Source organism: Lytechinus variegatus, chromosome 8, assembly GCF_018143015.1.
Source record: "Lytechinus variegatus isolate NC3 chromosome 8, Lvar_3.0, whole genome shotgun sequence".
NCBI lineage: Eukaryota > Metazoa > Echinodermata > Echinoidea > Temnopleuroida > Toxopneustidae > Lytechinus > Lytechinus variegatus.
Window position 1 is genome coordinate 14799318 of NC_054747.1, and position 19059 is coordinate 14818376.

The 19059-nt window shown below is 37.9% G+C and overlaps 1 protein-coding gene across 1 annotated transcript; it reads right to left on the reverse strand.

Annotated features, from left to right (window-relative positions):
• Positions 1–451: 451 nt before the first annotated feature.
• Positions 452–14691, reverse strand: LOC121420036 (zinc finger protein OZF-like). The gene is made up of 3 exons (XM_041614561.1): positions 14606–14691; positions 6318–6461; positions 452–2726 (listed from the first exon to the last, which is right to left on the reverse strand). Exons 2-3 carry the CDS (start codon positions 6459–6461, stop codon positions 1674–1676), a joined length of 1197 nt encoding a protein of 398 aa, XP_041470495.1. The 5' UTR covers positions 14606–14691; the 3' UTR covers positions 452–1673.
• Between the last annotated feature and the right edge of the window lie 4368 nt (positions 14692–19059).

Here is a 19059-nt window from a genome sequence, read left to right on the forward strand (position 1 = left end):
GAGCCAGTTACATCCAAATGAGAGAGTCGATGACGTCACTCACTCACTATTTCTTTTGTTTTTTATTGTTTGAATTATATAATATTTCAATTTTTACAAATTTGATGATTAGGACCTCATTGCCTGAAGCACAAAATGTTAAAATAATGGAATTCCACATGTTCAGGGAGGAATGAAACGTCATTTCACATGACAATGATGAGAAAATAAAAATATTTCATATTTCATATAATAAAAAACAAAAGAAATAGTGAGTGACATCAACTCTCTCATTTGGATGTAACTGGCTCGTTCATATAACTATTTTGTTGAAAATAAGCGAAACTTTAAAATGCCATAACTTTCTTATTTTACATCCGATTTTGATGAAATTTTCAGTGTTATGCTTGTTGAATTTTTCTCTTTTTATTCAAATCAAGTTTTTGTTGGGGTGGACTTGTCCTTCAATAATAATAATAATAGACATTTATAATATAGAGCTTTATCAATCTAAGACTGATAAAAGCGCTTAACATTCATTATTACCCGGTCACTGGATTCTGAGCATTCCAATCAGCCTGTTAGGCGCAAACTTGCTAAACCAACCACCATGACGGTCGTTTTCTACCGGTACTCAATTAGCACCTGGGTGAGAGTGGCAAAGTGCGGATTGACGCCTTGCTAAAGGGCACTAGGCAATGGTGGGATTCGAACACACAACCCTCTGATTACAAGGCGAGAGTTCTTAAAGTCACTCTTAAGTTTAATACGTACAGCTTTATGAAACAGCCCCCTGGTGTGGTATTACACCAACCCATTTGTCGATTGACGTTCAAGAGGCATGAACTAGTGTGTACGTCTCTTACGCGAGACTATAAACCACACTTAACTTTTCGTGAAACAGTCCCTTGGCCTTAGATTTATGCCTGGCTTCACGCTAGTCAGCACATCGTCTTGTATCTATTATCAGAGTTGCTACACACAGTGATCGTTGGCAGATTACTTCATAAAATCAACCACTGCTCATGTACGTGTATAAATACTGGGAATTTATCAACTTCATGGGGAATCAAGTTCATGCCCTAGCATTCATAAATCTTAAAATAAATTAATTACAATTAATTAATTAGATTAGAAGTGGGACACCATAAAATTTATATTCAAGGTGATATCCAATATATCCTGGAAAAATTTGTTGCTTTGGTATATACAACATCTACATTTATCATGTGGATACATGCTGGTACATGTATATCGTCATTATCAGCGAAGGAAATACATGACTGCTTTTTCCCCTCATCAGAGGCTAAGTTGCCCTTAAAAAAATGAATAATTTACCTTTATACCAACCAAAAAGTGTTCATAAATTATTTGTCTTTGATTTGGGGGGATTTTTTTAAGTGCAAACTGTTTCCACTTTCAGAAATATGGTAACTACATTCTAAGGCAATTTTTCAAGCAATTCAAATCATACTGTTTCCTTTCTTTGTTTATTTTTTCTAGAAAACATGATTGTGACAAAATTAAAAAGATTCAACTGATGGGAGTGCATACATAAAAGTAACAATATACACAGAAACTGATTGGAATGAATAGAAGAATTCCTGTCAAATTTCTCAGAGCCATTGTTGGAAAAAGAAAAATCTTAATCAAAACGAATCCTAAAAATCAAAGTAAACATGGGCGACGAACGCTCAACTTTTTGTATCCCTTTCATGTATCTTACTGTGCCTCTTCAATTTTGACTTTTCACGGAAACCTTTTCCGCATGTAGCACACTTGTGAGGTTTGAGCATGGCGTTGGGTATAAGGTGTGTCTTGATGTGGCGTTTCAACTTGGACTTTTCACGGAAACCCTTCCCGCACTGCTTGCATGAGTGCGGCTTGGTTCCAGTGTGTATCATTTCGTGCCTATTCAAGTCGTTCTTTCCCGTGAAAGACTTCCCACACTGTGTGCAGGAGTAGGGTTTCTCACCGGTGTGGACACGCGCGTGAATGAACAGATTGGATCTGTCGTTGAATCCGCGGCCACAGATGTCGCAGCGGAACGGCCGCTCACCCGTGTGAACACGCATGTGCCGTAGAAGCTTCGACTTTGCCACGAAAGCCTTCCCACACTCCTCGCATTTGTGCCGCTTCTCCGCCTGGATGCCATTATGTACCTCGTAATGGACCATCAACCGCTTCTTGTTCTCAAAGTTCTTTCCGCACTCCTCGCAGGTCCATAGCTCCACGTGGTGCATCTGGATGTGGTTGTCCAGGAGGTGTTTCTGCTGGTAGCACCTGCCACACTCTGGGCACGTGTGTAGCTCCTGGATCTGATGCTCTACGGCATGATCTTCGAGGTCGGACAAGCTGTCAAAGGCCTTCCTGCAGTGAAGACATCTGAACAAAGCGGCATCCCCATCTTCGTCATCCGTCTTAATCGACCCCAAAGTACTTCCCTTACTTTCACAGAGTCTTCCCCCTTTGGTTTCTCCTGTAGAGTGTGCCATCATATGCTTCTTTAAGGAATGTTTACTGCTGAAGGGAGTCAGGCACACCGAGCACTCGTAGAGACTTCCGTTGAAGTGGCTCCGGAAGTGATGCACAAGGTCCGAGATACTCTCAAAGGCCTCACCACATTCCTCGCAGACGAAGGGCACGATGACGACTCGCCTCGATGTGAAGTACTGACCAGAGTTCTTAATGAGGTAGTTGAATGAGGGGAGATATTTGCTGCTCTTAGAAACCGAGTTTTCCTCCATCTGGAAATGTGAAAGTAAAAGCATCAATTAACAATACCGGTACATCTGCATTTGTACACAATTTCATCCACTACAACACCTAGATGAGGTTCACCATTCATCATATGTAGCCAACAGTGCTAATACATCCAGAAAATAGTTTACTGAGAAGTGGGCTAATGAGTTATCTATGTCCAAATCATAATTTCAAATCGTAAATATTTTTTAAAAAATGAATACAATAGTAAACAACAAAGCTGCCAATCCACAAATTTATCACATGAGGCAGTTTGTATGTTTAGAAAGAAAATCAAGGATTTCAACTACCTGTATTGTGACTCTATAGAATTCAAAAACAAGTTCAAAGGAATACAGTCATTTGAAGAAAATATTAGTTGATGACAGAGAACTTGTATCAATAGCAATTTTATTATACATACATGTACATGTATGTATTGCTTTTATAGACACTGATTTGAGAATAAGTGAAAAAAATTATTATACTAATTACTATTCATTCCCTTTTAATAAAGCATGTAGAATTCAAGGCAGCTTGAACTTTATAAGGTTAATGCATGCTATGACACTCTGGCACAATTTTTAGTTCCCGCACTGGCAAAATTTGACTGTGCCAATTTGTGACAATGACAATGCAGGGCATGAAGCGTGTCTAATGGCTTATTCGGACTAGTTACATTATATTAATGGCAATCTTATGCATATTTTATTATTATCATTTGTTTGGCGTCACCTGTGCCTGGGAGGCGAAAAGCAAACTGAATCACTATGACCCGCAGGTCTCTCCTCCCGATATACATGTAGCTGATTGGAGGAGTGCAGGTGGACCACTGCACCTGGATTTTCCCCTACTCTTATACAAATAGTGCAGTGGGTTCTTAACATGCAAAGGTGGTGACTCTCCTCTACATGGGCCCTCCATTTAACGTCCTATCCGAGGGATGGACTTTTTTCCCCTGTAACAAAGCCTGCATCTATGGAACAGGGGAGCGAGGTTTGCATACTATGGAAGCAGGAGACCGTCAAAAACACGGATATACATCGTGTCGTAATTCAATTTACTACACGACGTAAATAAATACGTAGTGTAGTAATTCGAATTACTACACGACGTAAATAATTACGTAGTGTAGTAATTCGAATTACTACACGACACAAATCCGAACTACTGCCCAACGATTTAATGTCATGACGTTAAATGAATTAGTGTCGCTACATCAAATAATTACGTAGTGTAGTAATTCCAATTACTACACTACCTAAAGAATTACGTCATGTAGTAAATAATTACTACACGACGTAATTCCGAATTACTGCTCAACGATTTAACGTCATGACGTTAAATGAATTAGTGTAGTGACGTTAAATCAACCAATGAGACCGTTCGTTATATGAGCGCAATGCGAAGAGCTGAGACTACAGAGTATTGTACAGGAATGTACCGGCAGGAAGTTAGTTGGATGTTCGATATTCAAACTGTGGAGTTGGTTTGATATTCAGGTTCGATATTCAAACCACGCCTGTGAAGCTAGACCAATTTTTTTGGGGGGGTCTGAAATGTCAATTTTGTTTCCGCTCGCGCTTCACGCTCGCAACAATTCTATGGTTATATACCTATCCTCTTCATGATTACAAAAAGTGCTTAGAACGTCCAGATATCATTCCCGGATATCAAAGCTCTTCGGCTCGTGAGATATCATTTTCATGGACCAATTTAATGCAAATCTCCAGTCCTTAACAGGTCCCTTTTCAAGTCATTAGAGACTATAAAATTAGCTTGTGCTCCGAGCTCTGTTTTTAAAAAAATTGTGTGTCACCCTCCCCCTGACCCCAAAATGTTATTTTGTTTCCTCCTAGGTTAAAAACCTTGGTGCCGTCATGGGCGTCATTGCCACGGACCCGATCCGCATAGCACTGCCTCCCCCCCAAAAAAAAAAAATGTTCTACAACCGAGAACAAAAGGAAAGAAAGATGAAAGATACGTCATTTTATGCATACCATGTCAAAATCAATCTCAAAGTTAAAGGTGTTTTTTTTCGCTGGCTCGAGACTTATTATTAAGCAAATTTTTGCTGCATGCGCTATTGTGTGCCCCCTCTTTTGTTCTTATCACGCATTAAGCTTGGGGCTTCGCCCTATTGCTCGGGGCACAATCATAAAACATCCTGTTCATACAATGATATGACCCCTCCGTTCTCCCTTCTCTTTCTCTCCGTTCCCCCTTCTTTTCTTTCCAATCTCCCCTTTTCGCTTCTCTCTCTCCTATTATGTATTCTCTCTTTCCTTGTTTTTTTTTACTCTATCCACTGGCGGCACCAAGAGATTAGTCAGGACCGTGGTTCCCATGTTCGAAATATTCCGTTTTGCTAATTTTAGCCCCCTATTAATGTGCATGCGCCGGGTAACCGAGTCAAGTTCTACAAGTTAGGATAGGTGGTTACCCCGGATTGGCCGTCGGGATATTCCTGGGGGCCCCTTGAAAAAAATAAATAAATGAACAAAATGCGATAAATATAGCCCTTAATTCCTTTAATTTTTTTTAATTTTAGCCCCCTAAATGTGCATGAGCCGGGTCAAGCTGGTGCTTATCTTGTTGCCCGAGTCGAGTTCTACAAGTTAGGATACGTGTTACTCCGGCTAGGCCGACGGAGTATCCCAGGGCCCCTCAAAAAAAAAATGTCCTCGTACTTGGGCAAGCCAGTGTTGTTATGGTTGCTCGAGACGTGCTGCACCTGTAAAACCCCTTAGCTTTCAAAACCCCTGAATATTTGAATATCGAATATTGGTCCAGCTTCACAGGCGTTTGAATATCAAACCTGAATATCAAACCAACTTCACAGTTTGAATTTCGAACATCCAACTAACTTCCTGCCGGTACGTTCCTGTACAATACTCTGTAGTCTCAGCTCTTCGCATTGCGCTCATATAACGAACGGTCTCATTGGTTGATTTAACGTCACTACACTAATTCATTTAACGTCATGACGTTAAATCGTTGAGCAGTAATTCGGAATTACGTCGTGTAGTAATTATTTACTACACGACGTAATTCTTTAGGTAGTGTAGTAATTGGTATTACTACACTACGTAATTATTTACGTCGTGTAGTAATTCGAATTACTACACGACCTAAATTATTTGATGTAGCGACACTAATTCATTTAACGTCATGACATTAAATCTTTGGGCAGTAATTTGGAATTGCGTCGTGTAGTAATTCGAATTACTACACTACGTAATTATTTACGTCGTGTAGTAATTCGAATTGCTACACAACGTAATTATTTACGTCGTGTAGTAAATTGAATTATGACACGACATATATCAGTGATTTTGAAGGTCTCCTGCTTCCATAGCATACAACACACTGGCTTCAGGGTGGACACAAACCCACAATCTTTGGTTCGACAGGCAGATGCTTTACCGACTGAGCCAACTTTAATCTACCAGTACACGTTCGTAAACAACACAGTTTTTCACGATTGGCAGAGATGTATCTTTCTCACAGGATTCTTTTTCATTGCTTGCTACATGTATATCCCTGCCAGAAGATTCACAAGAAACTTTTGGTGAGGTGCTCACCTGTTTTCTTACCTTTTCTGTACATTTAGATTTCAATGGCTTCGACTTGATGGCACCATCCTGCGGTTGCCTCTCCGTTTTCAGGCTAGCCTTCTGTTCCTCTTTCATCATTGTATTCTTAGACAGACTAGGATCCATCTTGCCAGAAACAAACATCTAAAGAGAAAATGCAATTCTTAAGAATTTGGCAGGGGCCCCGTTGCAGAGTAGTAACACAGCAAAAACTGTGGTGTTAACTGGTGTACATAGAGGACCACACCAGTTATTTTACACCGGTGTTAAATTGGTGGTGCTAGTCTTACACCTATAGGTGTTATTACAACACCTATGGTTGTTACATTTACACTCTTTGGTGTTATGTTCAGTCTCTAGGGTGTTATTTTAACACCTCAGGGTTTGGTCCTCTATTAACACCAATTGGTGTCAGTTTTAACACCACAGTTTTTACAGTGTACTATATGGTAGCTTTGCCATCCAATGGTAGCTACCATGGTAACAATGATCAGCAGCCAATCATAATCGAGTATTCCATGCAAGTTACCATTGGATGGCAAAGTTACCATAATTTTATGCAGCAGGCCACAGATGTGAGAATGAGATGAGAATGTACACTGCTCCCCCTCCCCCTTGTTCATAGATGCTAGATGTGACTGAACTTAACCCTAAATCTCCCGGGGTATTTTGATTCTTGTCATCCCCGGGGGAGGGGGCCCATTATGCCCCCCCCCCTTAAGATCGTTGCATTCATATATTTTTATTTTATATGAATTTTGCTAATTTATTCATGAAATCATACTTTTTGCTCTGATTCACTGAATAAAGCTCCTAGAATGCTATTTTTGGTGAAAATATTCTTTATAGCATTCCTAACAATTGTGAATGAAAAAAATTCTGGTATCAAGACCAATTTCTTTTGTATTTTACTGTTTTTAATTTCTATTTCTTTATTTTTTTTACTTTTGTTTTTTCATTGTTTTTTCAATGGAAATCGTTCCAGATTTAATTCTGATCATAAACAAGGAAAAATTAATTAAGTTTAATCAGTAAAAGTAGAAATAATGATACATTTATGAATTTTGGCTTAATACACAATTTGCATTGGATTTGTACATGAAATCATGATTATGAGCAATTTTGGGTCTGACATGCACTTACATAATGTTGCGTAATGTCGTAACTGCGTACCCGGGCGTCACAAATTTGGTCTCAAAATTTGCGCGATACTTGAAAGTAAAAAGTCAGTGAGCGGCGAGGTCAAAACATTTTGTGCAGCAGATATATCATGAAAACTGTCAAGGGGGGCATTATGCCCCCCCCCCGGGAGAATTATGGTTAGGTGAACAATTTATTCACTATTGTCTAACATTAATTGGAAAGTGAATTTGGGCAAAATTCTGAGCTGAAAATAATTTGCTACAAAAGGGGGGTCGGATTTGAAACTTTTGGAATAGCTTCTACAAAACCATAATCAATCGACTTCACTTAACTTAGCAACCATTTAAACAAATAATAAAAGAGTATTTCACATGGCACAAGTGCACTTACAATCACTCTAGGAGGGGGTATTGGGACTTCAATAAGAGGATCAGAAACAGGTAGAGTGTGCAATGAAGAGCAACAAAGCTAATCCCACGGCTGAGGAAGTTGTCCTATTCAGAGCGACTGCATCATTTGAAACTACCATCTTTTCTTCACAGACAAAGTAGAGGAGGTATGATTGATGTTTATAAGTTTATGCATGGTATCTATGACTCTAGCATAGATCTACCTGCTTGTTCACAGTAAGGAAGGGAGGACTAGAGGTCATTCTTAAAAATTTGAAAAGTAGTGTGCAAGGCTTGATTTAAGGAAGTTCTTCTTTTCAAAGTTCTTGGAACAGTCTACCAGAAAATGTGGATACAGCACCTTCTGTAAAATCTGTTAAGAATCATCATTGCTTTTGTGTACGACTTTGAGTAATGGATTTTCAGTCTCGCCACATGCAACTAATTGAACTGATAGTGTGGAACATACAATTTATTCCCTTAGACCGATGAACAGGCATAGTCCTACAAAAGTCTTTGGATAAAAAATAAAAATAAAGTCAAAAGCCACCAGAGTAGTCAGACTTTGAAGCACCATTGTACAAAAATGGCAGAGATACTTGTATATATCAAATATTTTTTGTACCTTTAATACAATTATTACAAGTATTGAAACTAAGTTACGGGGGCTTGCCTCCCATACAAGCTTCGCTTTTCTTGGCAAGCCCCTCCGTTCTGTTTTATATAGTTATTATAGTCAAAGTTACTTTAGTTTGCATTAGTTCTCATTGTTTATACCTTATTTCGATTGATGTTGTACTTTAAAGTTGACTATGTATTGTTTGATTTTGTTGTGCTTTGTGAACGGAAAATGAATAAATCTAAATCTACAATTTGAGATATCTAGAGCCAGTTATCAGCATTGCAATGTGGGCACAAGTTCAAGCTTTTCACAGGACATTCTCAGTTGGAGCTTAGAGTAATTATTTTAGTCAAAGAGTAATTTCTCATTGTAACAGAATGCCTTAAGAAGTAGTGGAAGCTAAATCAGTGGAAAGGTTTAAACATCTGTTGGACAAGTTTCGGTGGGGGGGGGATTTAAAACCGCCATTTCTCAACACAAGTAAAGTTTCACAAGTTTAAACTGTCTAGATAATTGTCAATTACCAGACAGGAAAACCCACAGGAGAAGTCCTTCATTTCTGTACCTGGTGTGATGTGACGCTGATTCAATGAATAAGGTTATATATTCTTGTTCTCTGTTACTACTCTGTGCTGTGCATGGCAAAATAAGGTTGGCAATGTTTGGCTTATTTTCTCTTTTTGTTTGGGACAATTGCTTGATGTGAATTGTAACAAAATGGCCGATCGAGACGGGGGTAGAAGGAGAGAACTTTTTGTTTTTTGAGGTTCCAGTCTGTGCCCAGATGTCAGAAAAACTGCCACTCGTTAGACCATCATCCATATAATCGTGGTAAGTGCTTGATTTCTGTTTTAACTATTTATTCGGATAATTATTTTGACCATACCTCACGCTTGTCAGGTGAGTATGCCAAATTGCACGTACGATCCTGGGCTCCCAATCCGACCACTAAGCGGGCGGGAGTTCCCTGCCCCTCGGTTATTGTTATGTTAGACTTTTAATTATGCATCGTGCATGATCGTGTTTAAACCAGGACTCAGCTCAGGAGATCTACATAGCAGGATTGCTGCTAAAGTGAAATAAGCGCCAGTTACAGTAAATTCCCGTGTTTCAAAAAAGGCAGTGTATACAGCCACACGCGTGTGTCTTTACCATCCAGCCACACGTGTGTGGTTATATCCAGAACACCTATCTGTGGATACCGCCACACGCCGCCAGTAATAACAGTAAAACACGTGTGTAGGTCTGACCGTCTATATCACGATCAAAATAACCTCATTTCTTCATTAAATTCTTACATTCTAAACCCCTTTGATATCCTTAGATCATTTCAATTTCATTCTCACCGTCTTCTCTCCTTGCTTTTCTTGTCTTGTTACAAACGGTCGTCTGTTTAACAGCAAATTCTCTTTTTCTACTTGTGTCGATTCTGGCTTCCTTCGCGGTACGGTGGCAGACCCATATTAGCGCAGCGCAGTAGACATATACAGTTTGGGTTACGTTTACGTTTGGTACGAATAATTTTCGTACCAAGCGTTAAGCATGCACGAATCCCGAGTTTCGTACGTACGCACGTACACGCACATAGCCTAGAGTCAGTAGAGAATCGACACAAGTAGAAAAAGTGTGGAAATTTGCTATTTAACAGGCGGCCTTTTGTAACGACAAGAAAAGCAAGGAAAGAAGACGGTGAGAATGAAATTGAAACGATTTAAAGAAATCAGAGTGGTTTAGAATGTAAGAATTTAATGAAGAAATGAGGTTATTTTGATCGTGATATAGACGGTCAGACCTACATACGCGTTTTACTGTTATTACTGGCCACTCTAGGCGACAACGCAATACTTACCCGTGTTAAGAAACTGGGACTCCACTCACGCGCATTTGGGCCGCCCTAGCTTAGAACTAAGCTTTGTTTCACGAAAAATTGAATATTCTTATAATTCAATACATGTAACTAATTAGATTAGTACTGTTAAATCGGTACTCACCGGTTCTTTTCTTGAATTTTCTTGAAAATTCCCACGCTTCTGGCTTCAATTCTGCTATAAATTCTGTCGCCATAGACAGCTACACATGCAACTTTATTTATAAATGGAGCGCCCCTTACGAGAGTCGCTAATGCCGCGGAAAAATTGTTAGGCATTTTGGCCTGTGGTCAAGGCGTTCTTCTGTTCTATTTTTTTTATAGGTATGAGATCGAAATCACAGCGACTATTCACACTGTTCCATAATGATTCCGAAAGGAGGTGCAACACCCCCCACCCACATGGGCGCAAATCCCAGGGGGACACTTCCCCCTAACCCAAAATAGTAGGGGCACATTATCAAATGTCCCCCTACTATTTTTGTTCTTTTATATATGATGGAAAGAAATAGGCCTACATCATTTAAATCGAAGTAAAACATGTATTTTGGACGAGACGACCTTCTTTTGGGGGTGATAAACCTTCCTTTTTTTTTTTTGTTAGTTTGTTTTTGTTTTTTTTTGCCTGTTTTCCAGCCCCTGGTCCCCTACCTTAGATTTCCACCCTTGCCTCCCACTACTCTTGATATTGTTTGCGAATCTGTTTTGTAAATTAAAGGGGAATTTCACCCTGATAAAAAGATGATGAAAATATGAGAAAAATCATTTCAAAATATCGATGAAGGTGTTATTTGACAAAAAATGGAGTTGATAGAATTTAGAATGCTTGATTTATTGTGATGTCTATAACGAGCAGTTGCTCTATCCTAAATATAAAATGCCCAAATTTCCCATTTTTAATGGTCCGTAAAGACCCACTTTTTTCTTTTTGATAACAAGTATGAATTGATATACTAAATGTACCATAAAAATCATTATCATGTATTTCTTGACATTTCATTTACTTTTTTACCATAATAATAGCTGTTTGCAAAGGCCTACGCCGTCACAAAAAAACCCGGGGGCCACTTACATTGACGAGTGGATACCATGCGCGACCAAAAAAACACGTAAAAAGGATGTCCTTTTCACGATAGGGCACGTTACCTACGTAACGTGATAAGGGTGTCAAAAACACAAAAATAACGAAAAAAGGGTATCTATTAATTCGCTAGGAAAACCGTCGTGTTTAGGGTCTGATTTGCGGGGATGATAAAACAAAATCAAAATGTTTTATAAAGGATGTCCTTTTTGCTCCAACACTTCGTGTTTAGAGTCCGATTTGCGCGAGGTGTAGAAGGTGGGGTCGTACTAAACCAAATAAGGTAAAGCCGACGACCAAAGGACCCGTACGTAACAATAAAACATTCCTGTACTTGTTTAGGGGTTCATTTCAGGGAATATTTGCCAAGAGTATCGTTTTGTTTCCAATACTTGTTAAGGGTAGGGTTTCACACGCCAATACTTGTTAAGGGGTGCATTTTCAGAATATGGAAATTACGTGTTTAGGGTGCTTTTCGAGACCCCATGGTCGCGCATGGTATCCACTCGTGAATGGAAGTGGCCCCCCCCCGGGCAAAAAAAAAAATCTTACCTTTGAAAAAGATTGGTGGGGGATGGATTTTCCTCGAACGCATACCAATTTTTTTTCTGCTATTTTCATAATAAACTTTAAATGAATTCAACTTTGCACTACTTAATTTTTTCAAAGACAAAATAACAAAATTACATCTCGTCATCATCATCATCACCACTATCATTAGCATCACCATCATCATCACCACAACCGTCACCACAACCATCATCATCACCAAGATAATTTTTATCATCATCATTGCCATCATCATCTTTTTTTTTCTTTATTTTTTCCCCATCCCTTCTTCTTTTTTTTTCTTCCAATATTCCTCCTTTTTTTTAGAGCGGCACACCGTCATGCTCCCTCACTGATTATCCGCCTCTATATGCTTGGTGTTGTATAAATTGGCGGATACCTCATAAAATGAAATACTGAAGAGAAAATAAGGAAAGGGAAAAAGTAAGAAGAAAAAGAAGATGAGGAGAAGACAAAAAGAAAGCCAAACAAATGAAACAAAACAATGTCAAAATTTCGTAATAAAGTCTTCTACGTCAGTTTAATAATGATGTTTTCATTGAAATGAGAACAAAAAAAGAATTGAAACCATAGGCGGCGGAAGCGGGGACGTTCCCCCCTAAATTTGTTGTTGACCTTTTTTTTTTTTTTTTGCTTGTCAATTTATTTTCCTACGTCCCCCCTAAAATGTTTGGGTTGAGAGCCTTTTTTTTTTTTGCTTGTCAAAATTTTTTAGGTTGTCCCCTCCTAAAATTTGGGGCTTCCGCCGCCAATGATTGAAACAATGAGGTAAAAAGGACTACATTATATAGTGTAAAGAAATAGAGGGAAGCTCCGAGACAATAAAAAGGTTGAAAAAGAAAAAAATGTGAAAACACAAAGCTCTCACAACATGAGCATAATAACAAATAAGCAAGGACAAGTAGCTGAGGGACCCCCCCCCCCCAACTCTCTCTCTCTAGTTATCTATCTATCTATCTATCCGACTCGATTATATAAGAGAAGAATTTACTAATCAAAATATTATGAGCAAAAAGCACGAGCTGATATTTTGTATGAATATTCAAAACTGATAGAGAGACGCAATCGAATTATTCGATTGCGACAAAATTGATGATCTGAGAATTTATTGTTTTTAGGAATTCATTAAAAGCATAAAGTTGATCAGCATTAAAATATGGCAGGCGCAACACATGAGCTAAAGCTTTATAGGCATACACCGATAAAAAATTTTAAGTATTTTTGGTAATCATGAAAAAAATTGATATTTCATGAAAGAAAGCTCAAATCCCGAGGAGGAATATTCTTATGAATTGACTTTAAAAAAAACTGTGGTAAGCCCCATTTAATATTTGATTATAAGTCGAATAAAACAGTAAAAGCTGAAAAACGTTCGCGTGATATTTGGCAACCTCCCCCCCAAAAAAAAAAAATAAATAAAAAATAAAAAAAAGTTTTTAACTATAATAATGATCGAAGGTAATTTTGTCTCGCGTAGAACTGGACAAATGAAAAAAAGATTGTCACTAAAAAAATGAAGGTAATTTTGACCCACGTAAAATTTGGCGAGCCCCCCCCCAAAAAAAAAGGAAAAAAGGTTTTAACAAGCAAAAAAAGGCTAAAAAGAGAAAGAAGAGACAAGAATATGAACGAAATATCCCCATTACAAATAATGCTGTGATCATCATAAGGGAGGGGTCGCATAACTAGTATGAACAACGTATTTAATTCCAAAATATTTACTACAAATCTCAATAGGGGGATCGGGCAGAAATGCTCACCCCCACCCCCACCCCCCCCCCCCCCCCCCCCCCGATCCGCCACTGATTCCAATCAATAATGACATTTATCTGCAATACTGATACTTTGGAATCAAGATACTGAAGATTGATACGCTTTACATAAATTATGAACGTCTGACAAAAAGATAATCTACCGATCACCTGACCGATCAGCTGACCAGTTCGCGTATCACTTCGGAGTTGATCACTCGTCGCAGCTGTGTGGAACGCTCACCAAAAATCAACAAAAAGGGCCTGAAATGTAAGTTTATTGTAATTCATTTTAATTTCAACTCATTTTTGGAAGTATTTAAAGGCTTCCCACCAAATGAAAGTCATATCGCATAACTCCAATTTGTATTAAGGCGTACATTTACCAAAGTCTTGGGTTTGAGATCAGAACTGAATTGTCTAACCCATAATTTTGGGTAATGTCGCCTATGAGGTCCATACATGTTAATGTTTGGACGTCATTGGTACTAGGAGTGATTACTGGCGGCGTGTGGCGGTATCCACAAATAGGTGTTCTGGATATAACCACACGCGTGTGGCCGGATGGTAAAGACACACGCGTGTGGCTGTATACACTGCCTTTAAAAAAATTGCCAACATGAATACGATTGACATGAGGAACCATCAAGTTATCAACCACTAATTTCAGTTATTAAAAAAACCAACACTACAGCAATCGCATCATATGGGACTGGGCTAACAAAATTTTCAAGTCCGACGTGGCACGAAAAGGAAAAAAGGCACTACAATTACAAAGTAAACTGAGACTGGCATTTCTTTAAATTATCTTCATAAGCAAAAAATATAAATTCAATTCATTACTGCAAAACATGTCCTGTCTTACCCAGAGAGTTAGTGCCTTTTTGACGCCATTTCTCCACTTCCGGACTCAAAACTGTGTTTTCAAAGAGCGCCCTCCATGTTCATAGGGCCCACGGAACTACTGGGATGACTCCCAGACGAGAAGTTCGAAGAATAATTTCATGTTGGCCAAGGTTTAATCCCGGGTTTAATGAAAAATCCGTCAAAGATTAATGGAGTTATGTGATATTGTGACGTCACAAGCAGCTCCTCCACATGCTGTGTGATATAAATCCCAATTAATATTATCATCTTAAAAGATGAAGATGAATTTATATTTTGTGGGTGGATATGATACATAATACATTCCTATGAAATACATCCTTATGTACATACTTAAAATAATTCTCTATCATGTAGGCCTACCATTGAAAAAAAAAATGAATTAATGCATGGATAGCCCCTATATGACAGGCCCTTTAACATTCTATAGGCCCATGACGGCACAAATTAAAACTTGAAAAAAAATCATAACTCTCTTATATTCTTTTGGTGGATGTAATTCGTTTAACATTTTCACCCATCTTTTTTTAATAACCAATAAGGCCTATAGTCGTCAGGGTGGAACCCCGTTCAGAAAAAAAAAATTATTAAGAAGGCTTCCCTGAGACCTCCCTTGGAGTAATTGACTGCAGTTTTTTCCTCCCTCTCTCTCTCTCTTTCTTGTCTGGCGATTGAAAGAAATTTCGATCACCAGTACAGAGTTTACTCATTTCAACTGTATCAAGGATTAGCAAGAAAAATTTCTTTTATTTTTTTCAACGATTTTATTATAATTTATTATTCATTCAAATTCTTTATTCTTCACGAACTCTGGCTATTCCTCAAAATAAGCTAAAGCCAGCGTAATTTAGCAGGGCCCGCAGCTGGGAGGACAGCAAGTCCGTACATAAAAAGTCAGTGAAAAACTTACAATAAATTATAAATCATGAAACAAAATAATAAATACAAACATTTTGAACAGATAAGTTACATTGTACATGATAAAAATAAAGATTTGAGATAAGAGAATAAGGACTAAAAAAGCAACAAAAATATATAAATCTATACACATTTAAAACATAAACACAAGTACAATCAATATACATGAAATGAAAACAATACAATGGTAAAAAATTTCAGTCAGCAACAATTACGGAAAACTCATAAGAAAGATATTTTGGATGCATTTTTTAAAGCCTGTAGATTTGTTTGTGTTCTTACAGATTGGGGGAGGTTATTGAATAAATGACTGGCAAGATATAAAGAGCTATTTTTCAAATAATTGGTGTGGGAGTTTGGAAGATGAATGTACTGTTCCATATATCTAAATGAATGGTGCGTGTCCTGAATTGTAAGTTTTTAGTCTAGCCCATTTGGAAGCAGATCATTTAATAGTTTGAATAGCAAAGTGACTAGGTCTTTTTTTTAACTTTACACTTAAGCAGTCAACAAAAACAGTCTGATAAAGAAGTGTTCTGCTGTAGCGATAATCCACCTGTAGAATTATCCTCAGTATGCTCTGTTTTGGATGATTTGAAGCCGTTTCAAAGAATATGAATCGGGTTTCATCCGCACGGTGTTACAACAGTCGAAATGGGGGTGAATCATTATCTTATACAAAAGAGTAGCAGTGGGTATGTCTATAGATGGTCGGATTCTTTTCAACATAAAGAATTTTTTGGAGGACTTTGGATAGGACACCGTCAATGTCTGGTCGCCAAGTTAATTCCTTATCAATAACGATACCCAAACATGCAAATGCAGTTGTCTACTCTTTCCAGAACTTGGTCATTAATCCGTACATTTACATTGGCAAATAAGTTGGTCTTACGCTTCGAGCCTATAATGACCAGCTTACACTTTTTAACATTCAACAAAAGCTCATTGTGTCAATTGGATGGAGGCCAGGTCTTCGTTTACCATATTGCATTCGAGTATAGTAGGATCTCGAGATGATACATGCACACAGTATCATCTGCATAAAGTGATATGTTACAATATTTTATTACTTTGGGGAGATCGTTCATGTATAGTATTAAAAACAAAGGCCCAGGAATACTCCCTTGAGCAATTCCACATTGTACGATTTGTTCAGTGGATTCATTTCCATTTACGACGGTTTTCTCGGTTCTAAATTAAAAATAATTTTGAATCCATCGTAGACAATTTTTATCAAATCCATAACATAATATTTCTAAAGCAATATCTCGTGGCTAATCATATCAAATGCCTTTACCAGGTCTAATGCAACAAGGGCAACTGACTCACCTCTATATTACTGATTTAGTAATATTTTCAGTCAGATTTAATAGAGCAAGGCTGTTGAAAAGTTTGGACGGAAACCAAATTGGTTTGGAATAAGTAGGTCATTTTCATTTAGATATTTATATATCATGTGTTTAAAGACTATCTTTTCTATTACCTTGGAAAGTACTGGTAATACCTGTGGTAATACACATATATGTCTGTAATTAAATGGATTTGAAGCTGAAGCATCACCACCCTCAGTGGCGGACCGTGACCCGGCGGAGACGAAGCATGGGGGGCACTGCATTGTTTGTGAACAATGCTGTGCCCCCGCCCCCAATGCTTTGTCTCCTCCGGGTCACGGTCCACCACTGACCACCCTTAAATCATGGGCCTACTGTACGTGTAGTAGGTCCATCATGCATAAGTAATGGAGTAATTCTTGCCCTTTTCAATTCGGGTGGAACATACCCTTCTTCAGTGAAAAATTAATGATATGTGCCAGTAATACAGGGAGACGATCCTTTCAGAATACTTGAAGGAATTGTATCGAGACCGGTCGCTTTGTTACGTGGTATCTAATACCATGGTCACATTGCTCTACGGCGGCCGTACGGCGAGTCGAAAACAGTCGTTTTATTAATTTTAATGCAAACCACCTATAACATGTATAATGTAGTTGGTACAAAAATGTTAAAACGGCTGTTTTCGACTCGCCGTATGGCCACCGTAGAGCAAATGTGACCAAGGTATAACAGACATTTTCTGATTTGTTTTCCAGTAATCTGAGCAAATGAAAAGAAGGAGTTCACATGAATCATAAACTGAATCGGATCTCCTCTGGCTCCATGTTGCTGAATTGGTTGCTTCTTATTCATAGCTAAAGAAGAAAAATGGGCGAAACTTTAAAATGCCATAACTTTCTTATTTTACATCCGATTTTGATGAAATTTTCAGTGTTACATTTGTTGATTTTTTCTCTTTTTATTCAAATCAAGTTTTTGTTGGGGTGGACTTGTCCTTTCAGTACATTTGCAATATCTTTGCTCTTTGGGTATTCCACAATTTTTCATATTCCTGTATTCTTATTTCTACCTGGCAATATATCACGTAAAACCTTCCACATCATAGCTCATCGAGTTGCCTACATTCTTTTTTTATACTTTCCGTTACGTATTTTCGCTTGGCTGATCTTTGGAAAGATGTTGCATTATTGCGAATTTTCTTTACTCATTCCAGTCACTTACATTTTTAGATATCTTTGCCCTTTTTTTTTTTGCTTTTTCCCTTTTACGCATTAACTCTATGATATCACTCGTCATCCAAGGAGACTTTTTGTGTCTTACTCTTTTTCTCTTAATAGGAGCATGTTTATTCAAAATTGATTTAAACATTTTCATCCACATTTCATAAGCCTTTTCCATGTTATTCTCACAAAGTATATCATTATTTGGCATGCCATTAATTTCATTAACGAAGTTGTTAATATCAATATTTTTTTACATTACGAGAGTATACATAACAATGGTCTGAACATATATATTATTTTGTTGAATCAACTTAGAGCAGCATTATAAAAGGTCACTCATCAGAAAATTTCAGATTTATTTATTTAGTTATTGAAAATGGTAATATAATTCTGTTTTATTTGTTAGGATGAACCGGTCGCGAATAATGTCAGTCATATCATTTACAGGTAAGTGACAATGCGTAGTTTAAAATGGTGCCACTGAAAGTCCACTCCCCAATTTTTTTTTTATATTTCAGTGATTGTTTTGCTGCATCCCCCCCCCTTTAAAATGACTGACTACACAGCAAAAACTGTGGTGTTAACCGGTGTACATAAAGGACCACACCAGTTATTTTACACCGGTGTTAAATTGGTGGTGTTAGTTTTACACCTCTAGGTGTTATTACAACACATTTGGTTGTTACATTTACACTCCTTGGTGTTACGTTCAATCTCTAGGGTGTAATTTTTACACCTCAGGGTGTGGTCCTCTATTAACACCAATTGGTGTCAGTTTTAACACCACAATTTTTACAGTGTACGCCAGTTTTCAACATTACAATCCCACGTAATATTAGCCATTGAACGTATTTTAAAGAAATATAATGGCAAACAATTAATGGTGTGAGGAGAATTATTATTTCCGACAGAGATAGCCCATTAGCTCAACAGGATGTTAATAATACAATGAATGTGAA

What these genes read in the sequence shown, in the direction of transcription:
- LOC121420036 (XM_041614561.1), bottom strand. Translation starts at nt 6,461, where the DNA reads ATGTTTGTTTCTGGCAAGATGGATCCTAGTCTGTCTAAGAATACAATG. An exon ending in AATCTAAATGTACAGAAAAG is followed by an intron (nt 2,727 to 6,317) that starts GTAAGAAAACAG and finishes TCACATTTCCAG; the next exon opens with ATGGAGGAAAACTCGGTTTC.